At 42.7% G+C, this 14,758-nt stretch overlaps 1 protein-coding gene across 1 annotated transcript in view; it reads right to left on the bottom strand.

Annotated features, from left to right (window-relative positions):
* Window positions 1–1,474: 1,474 nt before the first annotated feature.
* REC8 (REC8 meiotic recombination protein) overlaps window positions 1,475–14,758 on the bottom strand; it is a 217,059-nt gene continuing 203,775 nt past the window's right edge. The window contains exon 19 of the mRNA XM_077299528.1: window positions 1,475–2,924. Within this exon, the coding sequence (XP_077155643.1) occupies window positions 2,833–2,924 (92 nt within the window). The 3' untranslated portion in view covers window positions 1,475–2,832. The remainder of the gene's footprint in view (window positions 2,925–14,758) is intronic.

The following is a 14,758-nucleotide window of genomic DNA, read 5'->3' as shown; positions in this document are numbered from 1 at the left end:
GTAGGTGTTAAATTAAAGGGTTAATTCACGGAAAAAACCTGGCGTGGACTCCCGCGCAATTTTCTCCGCCAGAGAGGGAAAGCCAGTGACTGAGGGCAGATATTAATAGCCTAGAGAGGGACCATGGTTATTGCCCCCCCGGCTAAAAACATTCACCCCCAGCCACCCCAGAAAAGGCGCATCTGTAAGATGCGCCTATTCTGGCACTTAGCCTCTCTCTTCCCACTGCCCTGTGGCATTGGCATATGGGGTAATAGAGGGTTAATGTCACCTTGCTATTGTAAGGTGACATTAAGCCTGGTTAATAATGGAGAGGTGTCAATAAGACACCTATCCATTATTAGTCCAATAGTAAGAAAGGGTTAAAAATACACACACACATTAAGAATAAAGTCTTTTAATGAAAGAAACACACAGGTTTTAACATCTTATTGTATGCTCAATCCAAAGCGCAGCCCTCGTTCTTCTGTAAAAAAAAAAAAAAAAAAGCAAACTAAAAAAGCAACAATATCCCATACCTGTCCGCCGTTCAGTCATGTCCCACGCAGTAATCCATATCTGGAGGCATTTACATTTACAATCAGGAGCGCTGCTAATGCGGCCGCTCCCGGCTGTAAATGACTGGGGAATGAATGAAATGCAGGGAACGGAGCTTAGCACTCGTCCGTATTATGGTCTAGTGTGACTCTGGCCTGATGAAGAGTCTTCCAAGCTTCACACAGCTCTTTGCTAAGGCTGAAAAGCATATTTCAGTTAGTCTGTCGATTGACGGACACAAACTATTTGGGGGTTTTTCAGATAAACTTTTCATGCTGATTGTGTAATCCTGTCATGCGTCTCTTGACCTCAGGAGTATGATTCCCATGGTTTGCATTTATGTTTAAGTTGCAGTTAAAAGTTCCAGTTTACCCTTTGGACCCAGAAGCCTGTGTGTCACCCACTCATCAGAACTGTTTTGTTGATGGACACAAATGTCTAAGAAGAATGAAATGTCACGATTGGCTGTTTTTGCTGTTCAAGCTAAAGCAATAAACATAGAGGTTTTGTTAAGGCCATTAAAGAAGCCCTAGTTATTCTTGATGGCGTCTACAGTATAGTACTCAAGAACAAAACAAGGACAAAAAAGGCAAACGTAAAAGAAAAAAATAAGTTACTTCTAAAGGGTATTTTCATTTTTTTAAAGCAGCTTCATTGCATAATGAGGTGCTATGCAGCTTTCTAATACACCTTGTTATTTACCACTTTCACACCACATTTATTAAGGCGTGCACCGATTTTCCTGTCACATCCTGAGGCATTGGTCACTATAGCAAACTCCTTGAAAAACACATGATCTGACCCAGTTTTAATAACCACAAAATAAAGGTTTGAGTCTCAAAAAATGGTAATAGGGCAAATTTTTTTTTTATTTTTTGAAAAACTTTAAAAAAAACACATATATATATATATATCTGTCGTTGAACTACATCCTGCATAATATAGCTAACACGACAATTTTACTTCGAAAAATTAAATACAAAAAATAATGGCAGAATTGCTGGGGGAAGGGAAGGTCCATTCAACTCCACAAATTATTTTTTCCTGTTTTTCATTGCAGTAAATTAAAAAAAATATTACTCTTGGAAGACGGGGATAAAAAAATAACCTGGTCCTTATGGGTCTATGAGTGAAACGGGTGGTCTTTCTCAATATTTCAGTGAGTACGAGCATTTCAGTTATATAGGGTGTTACACAAATGACAACTTATCTGTGCTCTACAACATGACAAATGGTCAGAAGGTTAAACAAAACAGGTATGTTTCTATATGCAATGTTATATGGTCTAAAGAGGAAACGGTCATCCAAGTGGAGAGTGCCAATCCGGCGGAGTGAGACTTTAAGGCCAAACAATGCTCCACTTGGAATTTACATATACATATAGCCTTGTTAGGCTTCTTTCACACTTCAGTTGTTTGGCGTCAGTCTGCTCCGACATAGTGACGGATCGATGGATCCGTCACAATTGTTGAGAAAACGGTTCTAACGGATCCGTTTTTTTGACGGATCAGTTACTTGGGGGTTGTCTGGGAAAAGTATCTACTTTTTGGAGCATGCGCAATTGAAAAAGCGGATTGGGGCGACGGATCCGCCGAAATGACGGTCGCGACGGATCCGTCGCCCATAGGCGGCCATTCTATGGAATGGCGGACGCAACGGATCCATCGTGAACCGCCATTTCGGCGCAGACAAAAAACGTTATAATGTCCGTCAATGTCTAGGCAACGTCTGCCAAATTTTGACGGATCCGTCGCATGGCGGATGGAACAGACGACCATCCACCACAATCCGTCGCTAATGCATGTCTATGGGAAAATAGCGGATCCGCCAAAAAAAAATGGCGGATCCGCTATTTGAGGAAAATGGCGGTTTCAGACTGACGCCAAAAGACTGAAGTGTGAAAGAGGCCTTAGAGAGAAAAATGACTTGATTTCTAGTGCTATATGTTGGATATAGCAATCCTAATCCTATAAGTCAATATTGATCCTTAAGGCTTAGTAAAGGGTCAATAATTAATTACTACATCCAATAGGTGGTGCTAGAAGTCAAGTATTTCTTCTTTCCGTAGAGGCTCTTTTCTATCATGAATAATACCATACAAAGATATACAAACTGACTTTTAACAGGAGTATGAAAAGTTAAAAGCTCAACTTCAAAGCTGATTTTGTGTAACCTAAACAAAATACAAGAAAAACATTTTTATTCTGTATAAAACTTTCTAACAATCTTATAAAAGAATACATAAATTAGTAAAAACAATTTCACATCAGATAAAAACCATTAAAACTTGCATCCTCAGCTGTCTGAATAGAGTCTTCCCGGTGTGATGACTATAGGTCCATATGGTTCGGTCTGCTCCAGGCAGATAATTTCTTGTGTGCAAAGCACTAGGAAAAGTAGAAAACAGGAACTGGTAAAAATGCAGTGTTAGAAATCGGCATTTTATAGTGGACAACCCATCTCTGCCTCCTAACGGTATGGATATTCGAAAAAAAAGTTCATTTTACCCACCTGGACAAATATTCAGAATATGCACAAGGTAGAACAATTTTTTGTGAAGGGCATCTGTTAACCCTTTTACCCCCAAGGGTGGTTTGCATGTTAATGACCAGGCCAATTTTTACAATTCTGACCACAGTCCCTTTACGAGGTAATAACTCTGGAATGCTTCAACGGATCCCGGTGATTCTAACAATATTTTCTCGTGACATATTGTACTTCATGATAGTGGTAACATTTCTTTGATATGACGTGTTTATTTGTGAAAAAATTTAGAAAATTTCACAATTTTCCAACTTTGAATTTTCATGCCCTTAAATCACACAGATATGTTACACTAAATACTTAATAGGTAACATTTCCCACATGTCTACTTTACATCTGCACAATTTTGGAACCAACATTTTTTTTGTTAGGGAGTTCCAAGGGTTAAAAGTTGACCAGCGACTTCTCATTTTTACAATACCATTTTTTTTAAGGACCGCATCACATTTGAAGTAACTTTGAGGGGTCTATATGATAGAAAATACCCAAAAGTGACACCATTCTAAAAACGTCATCCCTAAGGCCACGTTCACACTTTGCGGCGTCCCTCTGCGTGTTCTCCCGCAGCGGAATTGATAAATCTGCAGGGCAAAACCGCTGCGGTTATCCCTGCAGATTTATCGCGGTTTGTTTTGCGATTTCCGCTGCGGGATTACTCCTATACTATTGATGCTGCATATGCAGCAATATGCAGCATCAATAGTAATGTTAAAAATAATAAAAATTGGTTATACTCACCCTCCGATGTCCGGATCTCCTCGGCGCTGCACGCGGCGCTCCGGTTCCAAAGTTGCTGTGCCGAGAAGGACCTTCGTGACGTCACGGTCATGTGACCCGGGCGTCATCACGGTCATGTGACTGCGACGTCACCACAGGTCCTGTTCGCACAGCAACTCTGACCGGCCGGCCGCGTGCAGCGCTGAGAGGGGAGTATAACATGATTTTTTATTTTTATTCTTTTTTTTTACCCCAAATATGGTTCCCAGGGCCTGGAGGAGAGTCTCCTCTCCTCCACCCCGGGTACCACCTGCACATTAACCGCTTACTTCCCGCAACGTGGGCACAGCCCCATGCGGGAAGTAAGCGGTTCAATGCATTCCTATGTGTGCAGAATCGCAGCGATTCTGCACTAAAGAAGTGACATGCTGCGGAATGTAAACCACTGCGTTTCTGCGCGGTTTTTCCCGCAGCATGTGCACAGCGGTTTGCGGTTTCCATAGGGTTTACATGTAAATGGAAACGCTATGGAAACTGATGCGGACCCGCAGCATCAAAATTGCCGCGGTTCCGCGGTAAAAACTGCAAAGTGTGAACATGGCCTAAAGGTGCTTAAAACCACATTCAAGAAGTTTATTAACCCTTCAGGTATTTCACAGGAATTTTTGGAATGTTTAAAAAAAAAAAAATGAACATTTAACTTTTTTTCACAAAAAATTTACTTCAGCTCCAATTTGTTTTATTTTACCAAGGGTAACAGAAGAAATTGGACCTCAAAAGTTGTTGTACAATTTGTCAATTTGTCCTGAGTACGCTGATACCCCATATGTGGGGGTAAACCACTGTTTGGGCGCATGGCAGAGCTCGGAAGGGAAGGAGCGCCGTTTGACTTTTCAATGCAAAATTGACTGGAATTGAGATAGGACACCATGTCGCGTTTGGAGAGCCCCTGATGTGCCTAAACATTGAAATCCCCCACAAGTGACACCATTTTGGAAAGGAGACCCCCTAAGGAACTTATCTAGATGTGTTCTGAGAACTTTAAACCCCCAAGTGTTTCACTACAGTTTATAACGTAGAGATGTGAAAATAAAAAATCTTTTTTTTTTTTTCCACAAAAATTATTTTTTAGCCCCCAGTTTTGTATTTTCCCAAGGGTAACAGGAGACATTGGACCCCAAAAGTTGTTGTCCAATTTGTGCTGAGTACGCTGATACCCCATATGTGGGGGGAACCACCGTTTGGGTGCATTGCAGAGCTCTGAAGGGAAGGAGCGCCGTTTGGAATGCAGACTTAGATGGAATGTTCTGCAGGCGTCACATTGTGTTTGCAGAGCCCCTGATGTACCTAAACAGTAGAAACCCCCCACAAGTGATCCCATATGGGAAACTAGATCCCCCAAGGAACTTATCTAGATGTGTTGTGAGAACTTTGAACCCCCAAATGTTTCACTACAGTTTATAACGCAGAGCTGTGAAAATAAAAAAATCTTTTTTTTCACAAAAAATATTTTTTACCCCCACTTTTGTATTTTCCCTAGGGTAACAAGAGAAATTGGACCCCAAAAGCTGTTTTCCAATTTGTCCTGAGTATGCTGATTCCCCATACTTGGGGGGAACCACCGTTTGGGCGCACAGCAGAGCTCGGAAGGGAAGGAGCGCCGTTTGGAATGATGTACCTAAACAGTAGAAACCCCCACAAGTGATCCCATACTGGAAACTAGACCCCCCCAAGGAACTTATCTAGATGTGTTGTAAGAACTTTGAACCCCCAAGTGTTTCACTACACTTTATAACGCAGAGCCGTGAAAATAAAAAATCCTTTTTTTTCCCACAAAAATTATTTTTTAGCCCCCAAATTTTTATTTTCCCAAGGGTAACAAGAGAAATTGGACCCCAAAAGTTGTTGTCCAATTTGTCCTGAGTACGCTGATACCCCATATGTGGGGGTAAACCCCTGTTTAAGCACACAGGAGAGCTCGGAAGGGAAGGAGCATTGTTTTACTTTTTCAACGCAGAATTGGCTGGAATTGAGATCGGACGCCATGTCGCATTTGGAGAGCCCCTGATGTGCCTTAACAGTGGAAACCCCCAATTCTAACTGAAACCCTAACCCCAACACACCCCTACCCCTTATCCCAACCCTAACCACAACCCTAACCCGAACACGCCCCTAACCCTAATCCCAACCATACCCCTAACCCCAACACACCCCTAACCCTAATCCCAACCATAACCCTAACCACACCCTTAACCCAAATCCCAACTTTAATCCAACCGTAAATGTAATCCCAACCCCAACTTTAGCCCCAACCCTAACCCTAATGGGAAAATATAAATAAATACATTTTTTTCATTTTATTATTTTCCCTAACTAAGGGGGTGATGAAGGGGGGTTTGATTTACTATTTATACTTGGGTTTCTTAGTGGATTTTCATGATTGGCATCCAGCTGTGTTTAATTCAACAGATAGGACTTGATTTGGAAAGGCACACACCTGCCTATATAAGACCTCACAGCTCACAAGGCATGTCAGACCAAATGAGAATCATGAAATCAAAGGAACTGGCCAAGGAGCTCAGAGACAGAATTGTGGCAAGGCACAGATCTGGCCAAGGATACAACAGAATTTTTACCGTACTTAAAGTTCCTAAGAGCACAGTGGCCTCCATAATCCTTAAATGGAAGAAGTTTGGGACCACCAGAAGTCTTCCTAGACTTGGCTGTCCAGTCAAACTGAGCAATCGTGGGAGAAGAGTCTTGGTGAGAGAGGTAAAGAAGAACCCCCAAATCACTGTGCCTGAGGTCCAGAGATGCAGTAGGTGGATGGGAGAAAGTTCCACAAAGTCAACCATCACTGCAGCCCTCCACCAGTTGGGCCTTTACACCAGAGTGGCCTGACGGAAGCCTCTCCTCAGTGCAAGACATATGAAAGCCCGCACAGACTTTGCTAAAGATGTTTGCTAAAATTATAAAGGAGTGGCTTCAGAACAACTCTGTGACCATTCTTGACTGGCCCAACCAGAGCCCTGACCTAAACCCAATTGAGCATCTCTGAAGAGATATGAAAATGGCTGTCCATCAATGTTCCCCATCCAACCTGACGGAACTGGAGAGGATCTGCAAGGAAGAATGGCAGAGGATCCCCAAATCCAGGTGTGGAAAACTTGTTGCATCATTCCCAAGAAGATTTATGGCTGTAATAGCTCAAAAGGGTACTTCTACTCAATACTGACCAAAGGGTCTGAATACTTATGACCATGTGATATGTCAGTTTTTCTTTAATAAATTTGCAAAAATTTCTACATTTCTGTTTTTTTTCAGTCAAGATGGGGTGCAGAGTGTGCATTAATGAGAAAAAATGAAATTTTTTGAACAGAGTGAAAAATTTAAAGGGGTACCCACTGTATATACACATAGATATATAGATGTGAGTGACACACACATATATATATACAGTATGTACCGTATATATATTACATAGATAGATAGAAGAAAAGCCGGTAATTCATCTGCCGTGTTGTGTAAAATCACTGTAGGAGCCGACAGGATAGAAGAAATGGATTACATACAATAAATACAAATGGAATAGGTAGATACATAGATGTCAGTGACAAATACAATTAGTACAGAGTGTGTGCAAATTACTGGACATATATTTAATTAATAAAAGATTTTTTGGGGGGAAAAAAATGGTGTGGGCTCCGATACAATTTTCACAACCAGCAGAGGGAAAGCTGATGGCTGGGGGCAGATGTTTATAGACTGGGAAGGGGGTAATGGAGCTTCCCAGGTTATTAATATCAGCTCAAAGCTGTATAATTTGCCTTTAATGGTTATTTAAATGGGGGACCATGAAAAAAAATGACGTAGAGTCCCCTTACAATTAAAAACCAGCAAAGGCTATGCAGACAGCTGCGAATCGATATTAATAGCCTAGCAAGGGGAAATTTTTCCCACAGCGCTCGCACTGACTTCAGAAAGGTGAAGCGAGTTCAAAGACTGTGAACTCCTGGGATCTGTCTGATGGCACCGCTAGCAGGAGAACTTTTTCATGCTCATGGTGCCCTCAGACAGGCAATAGCAGTTCACAGAGACACTGAGCACACATGGTCGCAACATGCAGCATGCCATCTAGATGTAGCAGAGTTGGACCCGTCATGGGACAAATGGATTGAAAGCATCTCTGTGGAAAGATGAGGAATACTGTTGTTTGTTTGTTTTTACCTCTTTTGCAGATAACGAGGGCACTGGGGGAATGGGTGAAATCGTAAGTACGGTTTAATTAAGCATATTAAAGGAGTTTGTGTAATTCTTTCATTAAAGGACTTTTTTCTGGGTGTCTGTGTTTTCTTACAATGTGACTATGGAGTTAGTAATGGGGCGTCTTATTGATAATTAAGAGACTACCATATCAAAGCCCTGTCATGGGCAGCCCAATCTCCAGATCTGAACCCAATTGAAAACCTCAGGAATGTAATCAAGAGGATGATGGGTAGTCACAAGCCACTAAACAAAGAAGAACTGCTTAAATTTTTGAGCCAGAAGCAGTGTGAAAGACTGGTGGAAAGCATGCCAAGACACATGAAAGCTGTGAATAAAAATCATGGTTATTCCACAAAATATTGATTTCTGAACTCTTCCTGAGTTAAAACATTAGTATTGTTGTTTCAAAATTATTATGAACTTGTTTTGTTTGCATTATTTGAGGTCTGAAAGCGCTGGTTTGTTTTTTTTTATTTTGACCATTTTTCATTGTCAGAAAAAAAATAAAAAATGTATTGCTTGGAAACTCGGAGACATGTTGTCAGAAGTTTATCGAATAAAAGAACAATTTACATTTTACTCAAAAATATACCTATAAAGAGAAAAATCAGACAAACTGAACATTTTGCAGTGGTCTCTTAAAGGGAACCTGTCACCCCCAAATTGGAAGATGAGCTAAGCCCACCGGCATCAGGGGCTTATCTACAGCATTCTGTAATGCTGTAGATAAGCTCCCGATGTATCCTGAAAGATAAGAAAAAGAGGTTAGATTATACTCACATGGGCGGGCGGTCTAATCCAATGGGCGTCGCGGTCCGGTCCGGGGCCTCCCATCTTCATAGGATGACATCCTTTTCTTGTCTTCACGCCTCTCTGACCTTTCCTGGCACCTGCGCACTGCAGTACTTTGCTCTGCCCTCAACAGGGCAAAGTAAGCCTGCGCCGAAGCCGCAGCATGAAGACAAGAAGACGTCATCGCAAGAAGATGTGAGGCCCCGAACTGGACCGCGACGGCTATCGGACCGGACCGCAGCTGGACCGCCCCTGGGTGAGTATAATCTAACCTCTTTTTCTCATCTTTCAGGATACATCAGGGGCTTATCTAAAGCATTCCAGAATGCTGTAGACAAGCCTCTGATGCCGGTAGGCTTAGCTCATCTTCCATTTTGGGGGTGACAGGTTCCCTTTAATTTTATCCAGAGCTGCATATACATATATACCGTATTTTTCGGATTATAAGACGCACTTTTATGATCCCCAAAATTAGGGGGAAAATGGGGATGAGTCTTATAAACTGAACACTGTTCTTACTAAGGGGTCAATGCTGCGGGCCCGGAGCTGGGGGTGTTGTGGTGGTACTGTGGTGTGCGGTGGTACTGTGGTGTGCGGTGGTACGGTGGTGAGCAGTGGTCCTGCGGTGGTGGTACGACGGCAAGCAGTGGTGGTACGTGGCAAGTGGTAGCCCTGCGGCGGTGGCATATGGCAGCCACCATTTTTCTTCCGGCGTCTGACTTATTACGTAGCGCAGGCGCGGATGGAGATCTCGGCTTTCCTCCATCTGCGCTGAGTAAGAAGCCAGACCCTGGTAGAAGAATGGTGGCCGCCATATGCCACCGCCGTAGAGCTACCGCTCGCCGCTGTACCAGTATCGCTCGTCTCCGTACCACCACTGCAGGACCACCGCTCGCAACTGTACCACCACCGCAGGACCACCGCACCACCCCCAGATCCCTCGGTAAGAACGCTTCACCGCAGTCACCAACGCCGGTAAGCAATAAGACGTCTGGATTGTAAGAAGCACCACCATTTTATTTAAAAAAAATGTTTTTCCTATTTTTCTCTTCAAAATTTGAGGTGCGTCTTATAAACTGCAAAATACAGTATATGTGTGTGTCAGTGACATCTATATATCTATGTATTCTATGTGTATATGTCTAGTCTATCTATTCTTTTCGAACCTGTCAGTTTGATTTTACTGTATGCGGCACATGAATTGCGAGCTTTTCAAAGGACACCGGTGCGTCAAAATCGGACAGCACTCGCATGGTCCGAGTGCTGTGCGATTTTTATCTCAACCCATAGGCTTGCACTGGTGAGTCTCGGCCGAGTCTCTGTGACAATTGATTTTACATGCATGTAAGTAGAATACGCTGGAGGAAAAATACAATGATGTGAGCTGCCCCATAGATTAACACTGGTCCTAGGGCTATGCGACGTTTTCTCGCATAGCTCTCGTCTGTATTCTACGCTACTGTGACCCTGGCCTAAAAGTGATTTACCAGTTTATTTCTATAAGATACAGCTTGACACCTAAAAGCTGTCACGCAAAGGGTCAGGGAAGACATGCCTCACATAGGATACACGAATGCTCTGTGATGTTGATGTATACAGCAGAGTCGGTGTATCCTATGTGATGTTGATGTATACAGCAGAGTCTGGTATCCTATGTGATGCATACACAAGAGTTTCAGTGTATCTGCTTGCGGAGAGTGACATGATAAGCATGTCGGGGTGAGGAGACTTGAAGCCGCAATGCTCCTCTGGGAAATATGCAAACTCTCTCTTCAGAAAGGAAGAGGACTAGAGTTTTAGTCCTCTTCCACTCTGAAGAGACAATTTGCAGTGTATCTGCTGTAAGGCAGAAAATTGGGTTTTTGTACTAACTGTAAAATCCCTTTCTCATTGACTATATTAAGCAACACCTTGACACTAGGTGTAAAAAGTGTTGGCTCCACCTGGTGAGCTACAGCGGCATGTAAAAGTTTGTGCACCCTGGTGAAAATTACTGTTATTTTGAACAGTTAAAGAAGTTGAAAATGAAATGATATTTAAAACGACTATACTTAAAGGTGACACATTTCCTTTGTATTTTAGCTAAAAAATGTTTTAACGTTTCCATTATAGATCTCAGTTCAGAACCTTTCAACTAGCCAAATCAGATCTCATACTTTGCACTGACGAGGGGCAATACCCAGAAACAGTGTCTGCAAACTGAGATTCTGATTTAGCTTTTATCCTAAGTCATACTGGAAGACTCGTTAAAGGGTCAATAATGACTTGTAGGATTGCTGCTTCCAACAGGTGGTGCTATAGAGTTCAAGTCCTCTTCCTCTCTGAAGAGGCAGTTTGCACCATAAGCACAAAATTCCAATTTTATTGTTAATAGTGTTGAGGGACACAGGACCATGAGACATTCCATGTTAGTCCCAATAGCTGGGGAAAAAATAGCTCATCAGTCAGGAGACAGCAGACTGCTGCACCTCATGTTTCAAGGTGACATCATCAGAAGCATATGAGCCCTCTGCATGATCTGGTCAAGCGAATCAGAAAGACCATTAGACCTCAAAACTTTGGCTTCAATAACAACACTGTTAAAGGGGATATCCAGGACTTTAAAATAAAAAGGCATGTACGGTAGTTGCAAACAGAGGCAACTACCTATCTGTTGTACCAGGCCCCAGTCATTGACCGCTCCTGCAAGCAATTCAGCAGCTCCCTGACACCAGAGCAACAGTTTCTCTTCCTGTGACAGGGTGGGACTACTGGTGTCATGCTGATTGACAGCCGGCTTCCTTCAATTAGGCAGTTGAAAGCCACCTGTTAAACAGCATGACCCCAGTAGACCCACCCTGTCACAGGAAGACAAACTGCCGCTCTGTTGATGTGATCACAGCGGAAGTGTGTGACTGTTCTGTGCTGATGAAGAACGACGTCAGGCACAACAGGCAGGTAGGTAGCAACTACCTGCCTGTTGGTGCTTAGACACTTTTTTTTTATTATTAATCTAAAGTCCTGGATATCCCCTTTAAATACAGCTGAGATAAAATGGACAGGAACATAGGACCTGGAGAAAAAAGGTTGTGGAGCGATTAAGACTAGCTTAACACTAGAAGTCCCAGAAATTTCGAGCTCCCCCTTGAAGTCCTGAAAAAGGGTCAAATGACCCTTAAGGTACCTTCACACTGAACAACTTAACAACGATAACGATAGCGATCCGTGACGTTGCAGCGTCCTGGATAGCGATATCGTTGACTTTGACACGCAGCAGCGATCAGGATCCTGCTGTGACATCGTTGGTCGGAGCTAGAAGGCCAGCACCTTATTTCGTCGCTGGATCACCCGCTGACATCGCTGGATCGGCATCAAGTTTTGGGTGGCTTGCGACTTGAAATCAAAGTACATCTGTAATGTCTTCCCATATCTTGGCAAGGACCCCAGTCCCAGCTGGGAGAGGCTGTCCGAAACTGTAGTGATGAGGCTGATGGAACCATTCATGGACGAGGGCAGAACTGTAACCACGGACAATTTCTTTACATCATTGTCACTTGCACAACGACTGCTTAGCCGGAAAACCACTATCCTCGGCACAGTCAACAAGAGTCGCCGGGAAATTCCTCAATCCGCTAGACAGATGGACTGCACTGAATTCACCACTCAGGTGTTTTCAACCACTGGTGCCACACTATTTCCTACAGCTAAACGGAGTATAAACAACCCAAAAGCAATTGTAAAAAGGTAATAGCAAATTTTATTATACATATAACAACATAAATAGAAATACTCTATTTGGCCCCCCGAGGAAGCCAAACGCGAAACGCGCGTCGGGGCTAGCTGAACACACACTGGCACCGACTTATGGGTAAGGTATACATGGCAGACTGGTCATCTTTGAGCCCAGGTGGGCTATTTGAAGAGATAAGCACTTTTTTGCACTAGGCACTATGCACTTTCATATGACAGACTAGTCTTACCCTATGTATAGTCAGGGGTGATATGCCAATGTCTGATGTATCCCCCCATGGTGTTACTTCCAGTGTTCTTTGTCCTAAGTATATGTGCTCTACGTGTACCTTGTCCTTATAGAGTATTTCTATTTATGTTGTTATATGTATAATAAAATTTGCTATTACCTTTTTACAATTGCTTTTGGGTTGTTTATACTCCGTTTAGCTGTAGGAAATATTGATTAGTGGAGTTTTCCCTGTAACATATGTCCATTTTTTAGGGCATATCCCTGTTCTAGGGTTTAGTTTGATATGCATCAGTGGTATTTATATCTGCTACACTGACAGTGTATGCACCCAAACAAAAGAAGGCCGTCTACATTCTCAGCAGCATGCACAGCGTGGTTCAGACTGAGGATACCAACAAAAGGAAGCCAAACACGGTCACACAATACAACCACACAAAGTGCGGTGTGGATGTAATGGACCAAATGGTGCGGGAATAGAGAATGCGTGCAGGAACACAGAGATGGCCAGTCGCCGTGTTCTACAACATGATTGACATGGCAGCACTGAATGCTCATGTTCTTTATCAGGCATGCACTGGGGTGCAGGAGAGACGGGTGGACTTCCTGGTTGAGCTTGCAAAAGAGTTAGGTGGCTCTCATGTGACTGAAAAGAAGGCACGCAAGAAGAAACTTCTTCGGCAACAACCTTCCACACCCAGCCCTGGCCAAAGGGCGAAGTGTCAGGTCAACCGTCGATGCACGAACAATTGTGCAACTGAGAGATGTGTTGACTGCTACAAATACACGTGTGGCAAATGTACCAGGGACATACCCATGCAGTGCCAGGTATGTTCCGACAGTGCAGACAGACTGCTGAATGAGTGCTGAAATGCTAGTCACACAAGAAGGACATGCCACTCACACACACACACGCAGCCCCCCACTGCAGCCTATTGCAAATATGCGTGGAATTGTTTTATTACTTGTATTTTTTTTTATTATTTTTATAACAAAAATAAAAAGCATGGAAACAAATAACAGTTGTTCTTTTGTATATTTTTCACACTGAAATTTCAGTCCTCTTGTGCGATTTTCGCACAATTATTTTTCTCTAGTGTGCTTGAGGCCTTAGACAGGAGTCACTGGTAGGCCCCCTCCCAGCATAAGAGAAAGTAAAAGAAAGAATGTGACTGTAAATAGTTAACTGCTTGCTGCAAGTTCCTGAATTGACTGTTGCTGTTTTCAAGTTTATTAAACCCGACTAGGGTTATGCCTTAAAGGGGTCCTCAGTTATAGGAGGATTCCAAGTTCTACACCCGACCAGGGTATTTCTAAAAGGGGTCCCACGTTAAAGGGATCCCTAGTTTGCAAAGTTGCCGTCCGTTAAAGACACTGGAGTCATGGACAGTGAGTGCCTCGCAAACTTTGCTGGAAATAGTTTGCACCTTCTTAAAGGTGCTCCCTACTGGTTTTACAAGAAGAGTTTTTGAAGAGACTGTTCCCGATGACATCGTGAAGGTTCCTGCTGTTATAATGGTATTAATTGACCTGAGTCTTAATATTTTGCACTACCTCAGTGAGTTGATTGAATTCTTAAAGGGAATGTTAAATTGTTGCACTTTGCCAGAATTAGTTTTGAGTATAGATAGAATGATGTTTACATAGCCAATAGTATGTAGCTAGAGATGTGGAGAATACTAATAAAATTGAGGTTGAGATAGATGATAGGAAATAATGGAAGAAAAAGATGCAGTGAGCCCGTGGGGGTTGATAGACAGTCCTGCATGTGAAGAAGAATAAAGAAAAATGTTGATTTGCACTTTAAAGTTTTAAGATAGTATACCTGTATGGGTAATTGTGTTTCATAGTTACCGTAGTTAAAATACCGTTTCGCTAAACTGTTCCATTCCACAATGTAAATATGTTTATTATGCAACGTTCAAGTGACCTCACCTCCCATAA

Source organism: Ranitomeya variabilis, chromosome 1 (assembly GCF_051348905.1).
Source record: "Ranitomeya variabilis isolate aRanVar5 chromosome 1, aRanVar5.hap1, whole genome shotgun sequence".
Classification (NCBI taxonomy): domain Eukaryota; kingdom Metazoa; phylum Chordata; class Amphibia; order Anura; family Dendrobatidae; genus Ranitomeya; species Ranitomeya variabilis.
This window is presented reverse-complemented; position numbering and strand designations above follow the sequence as displayed.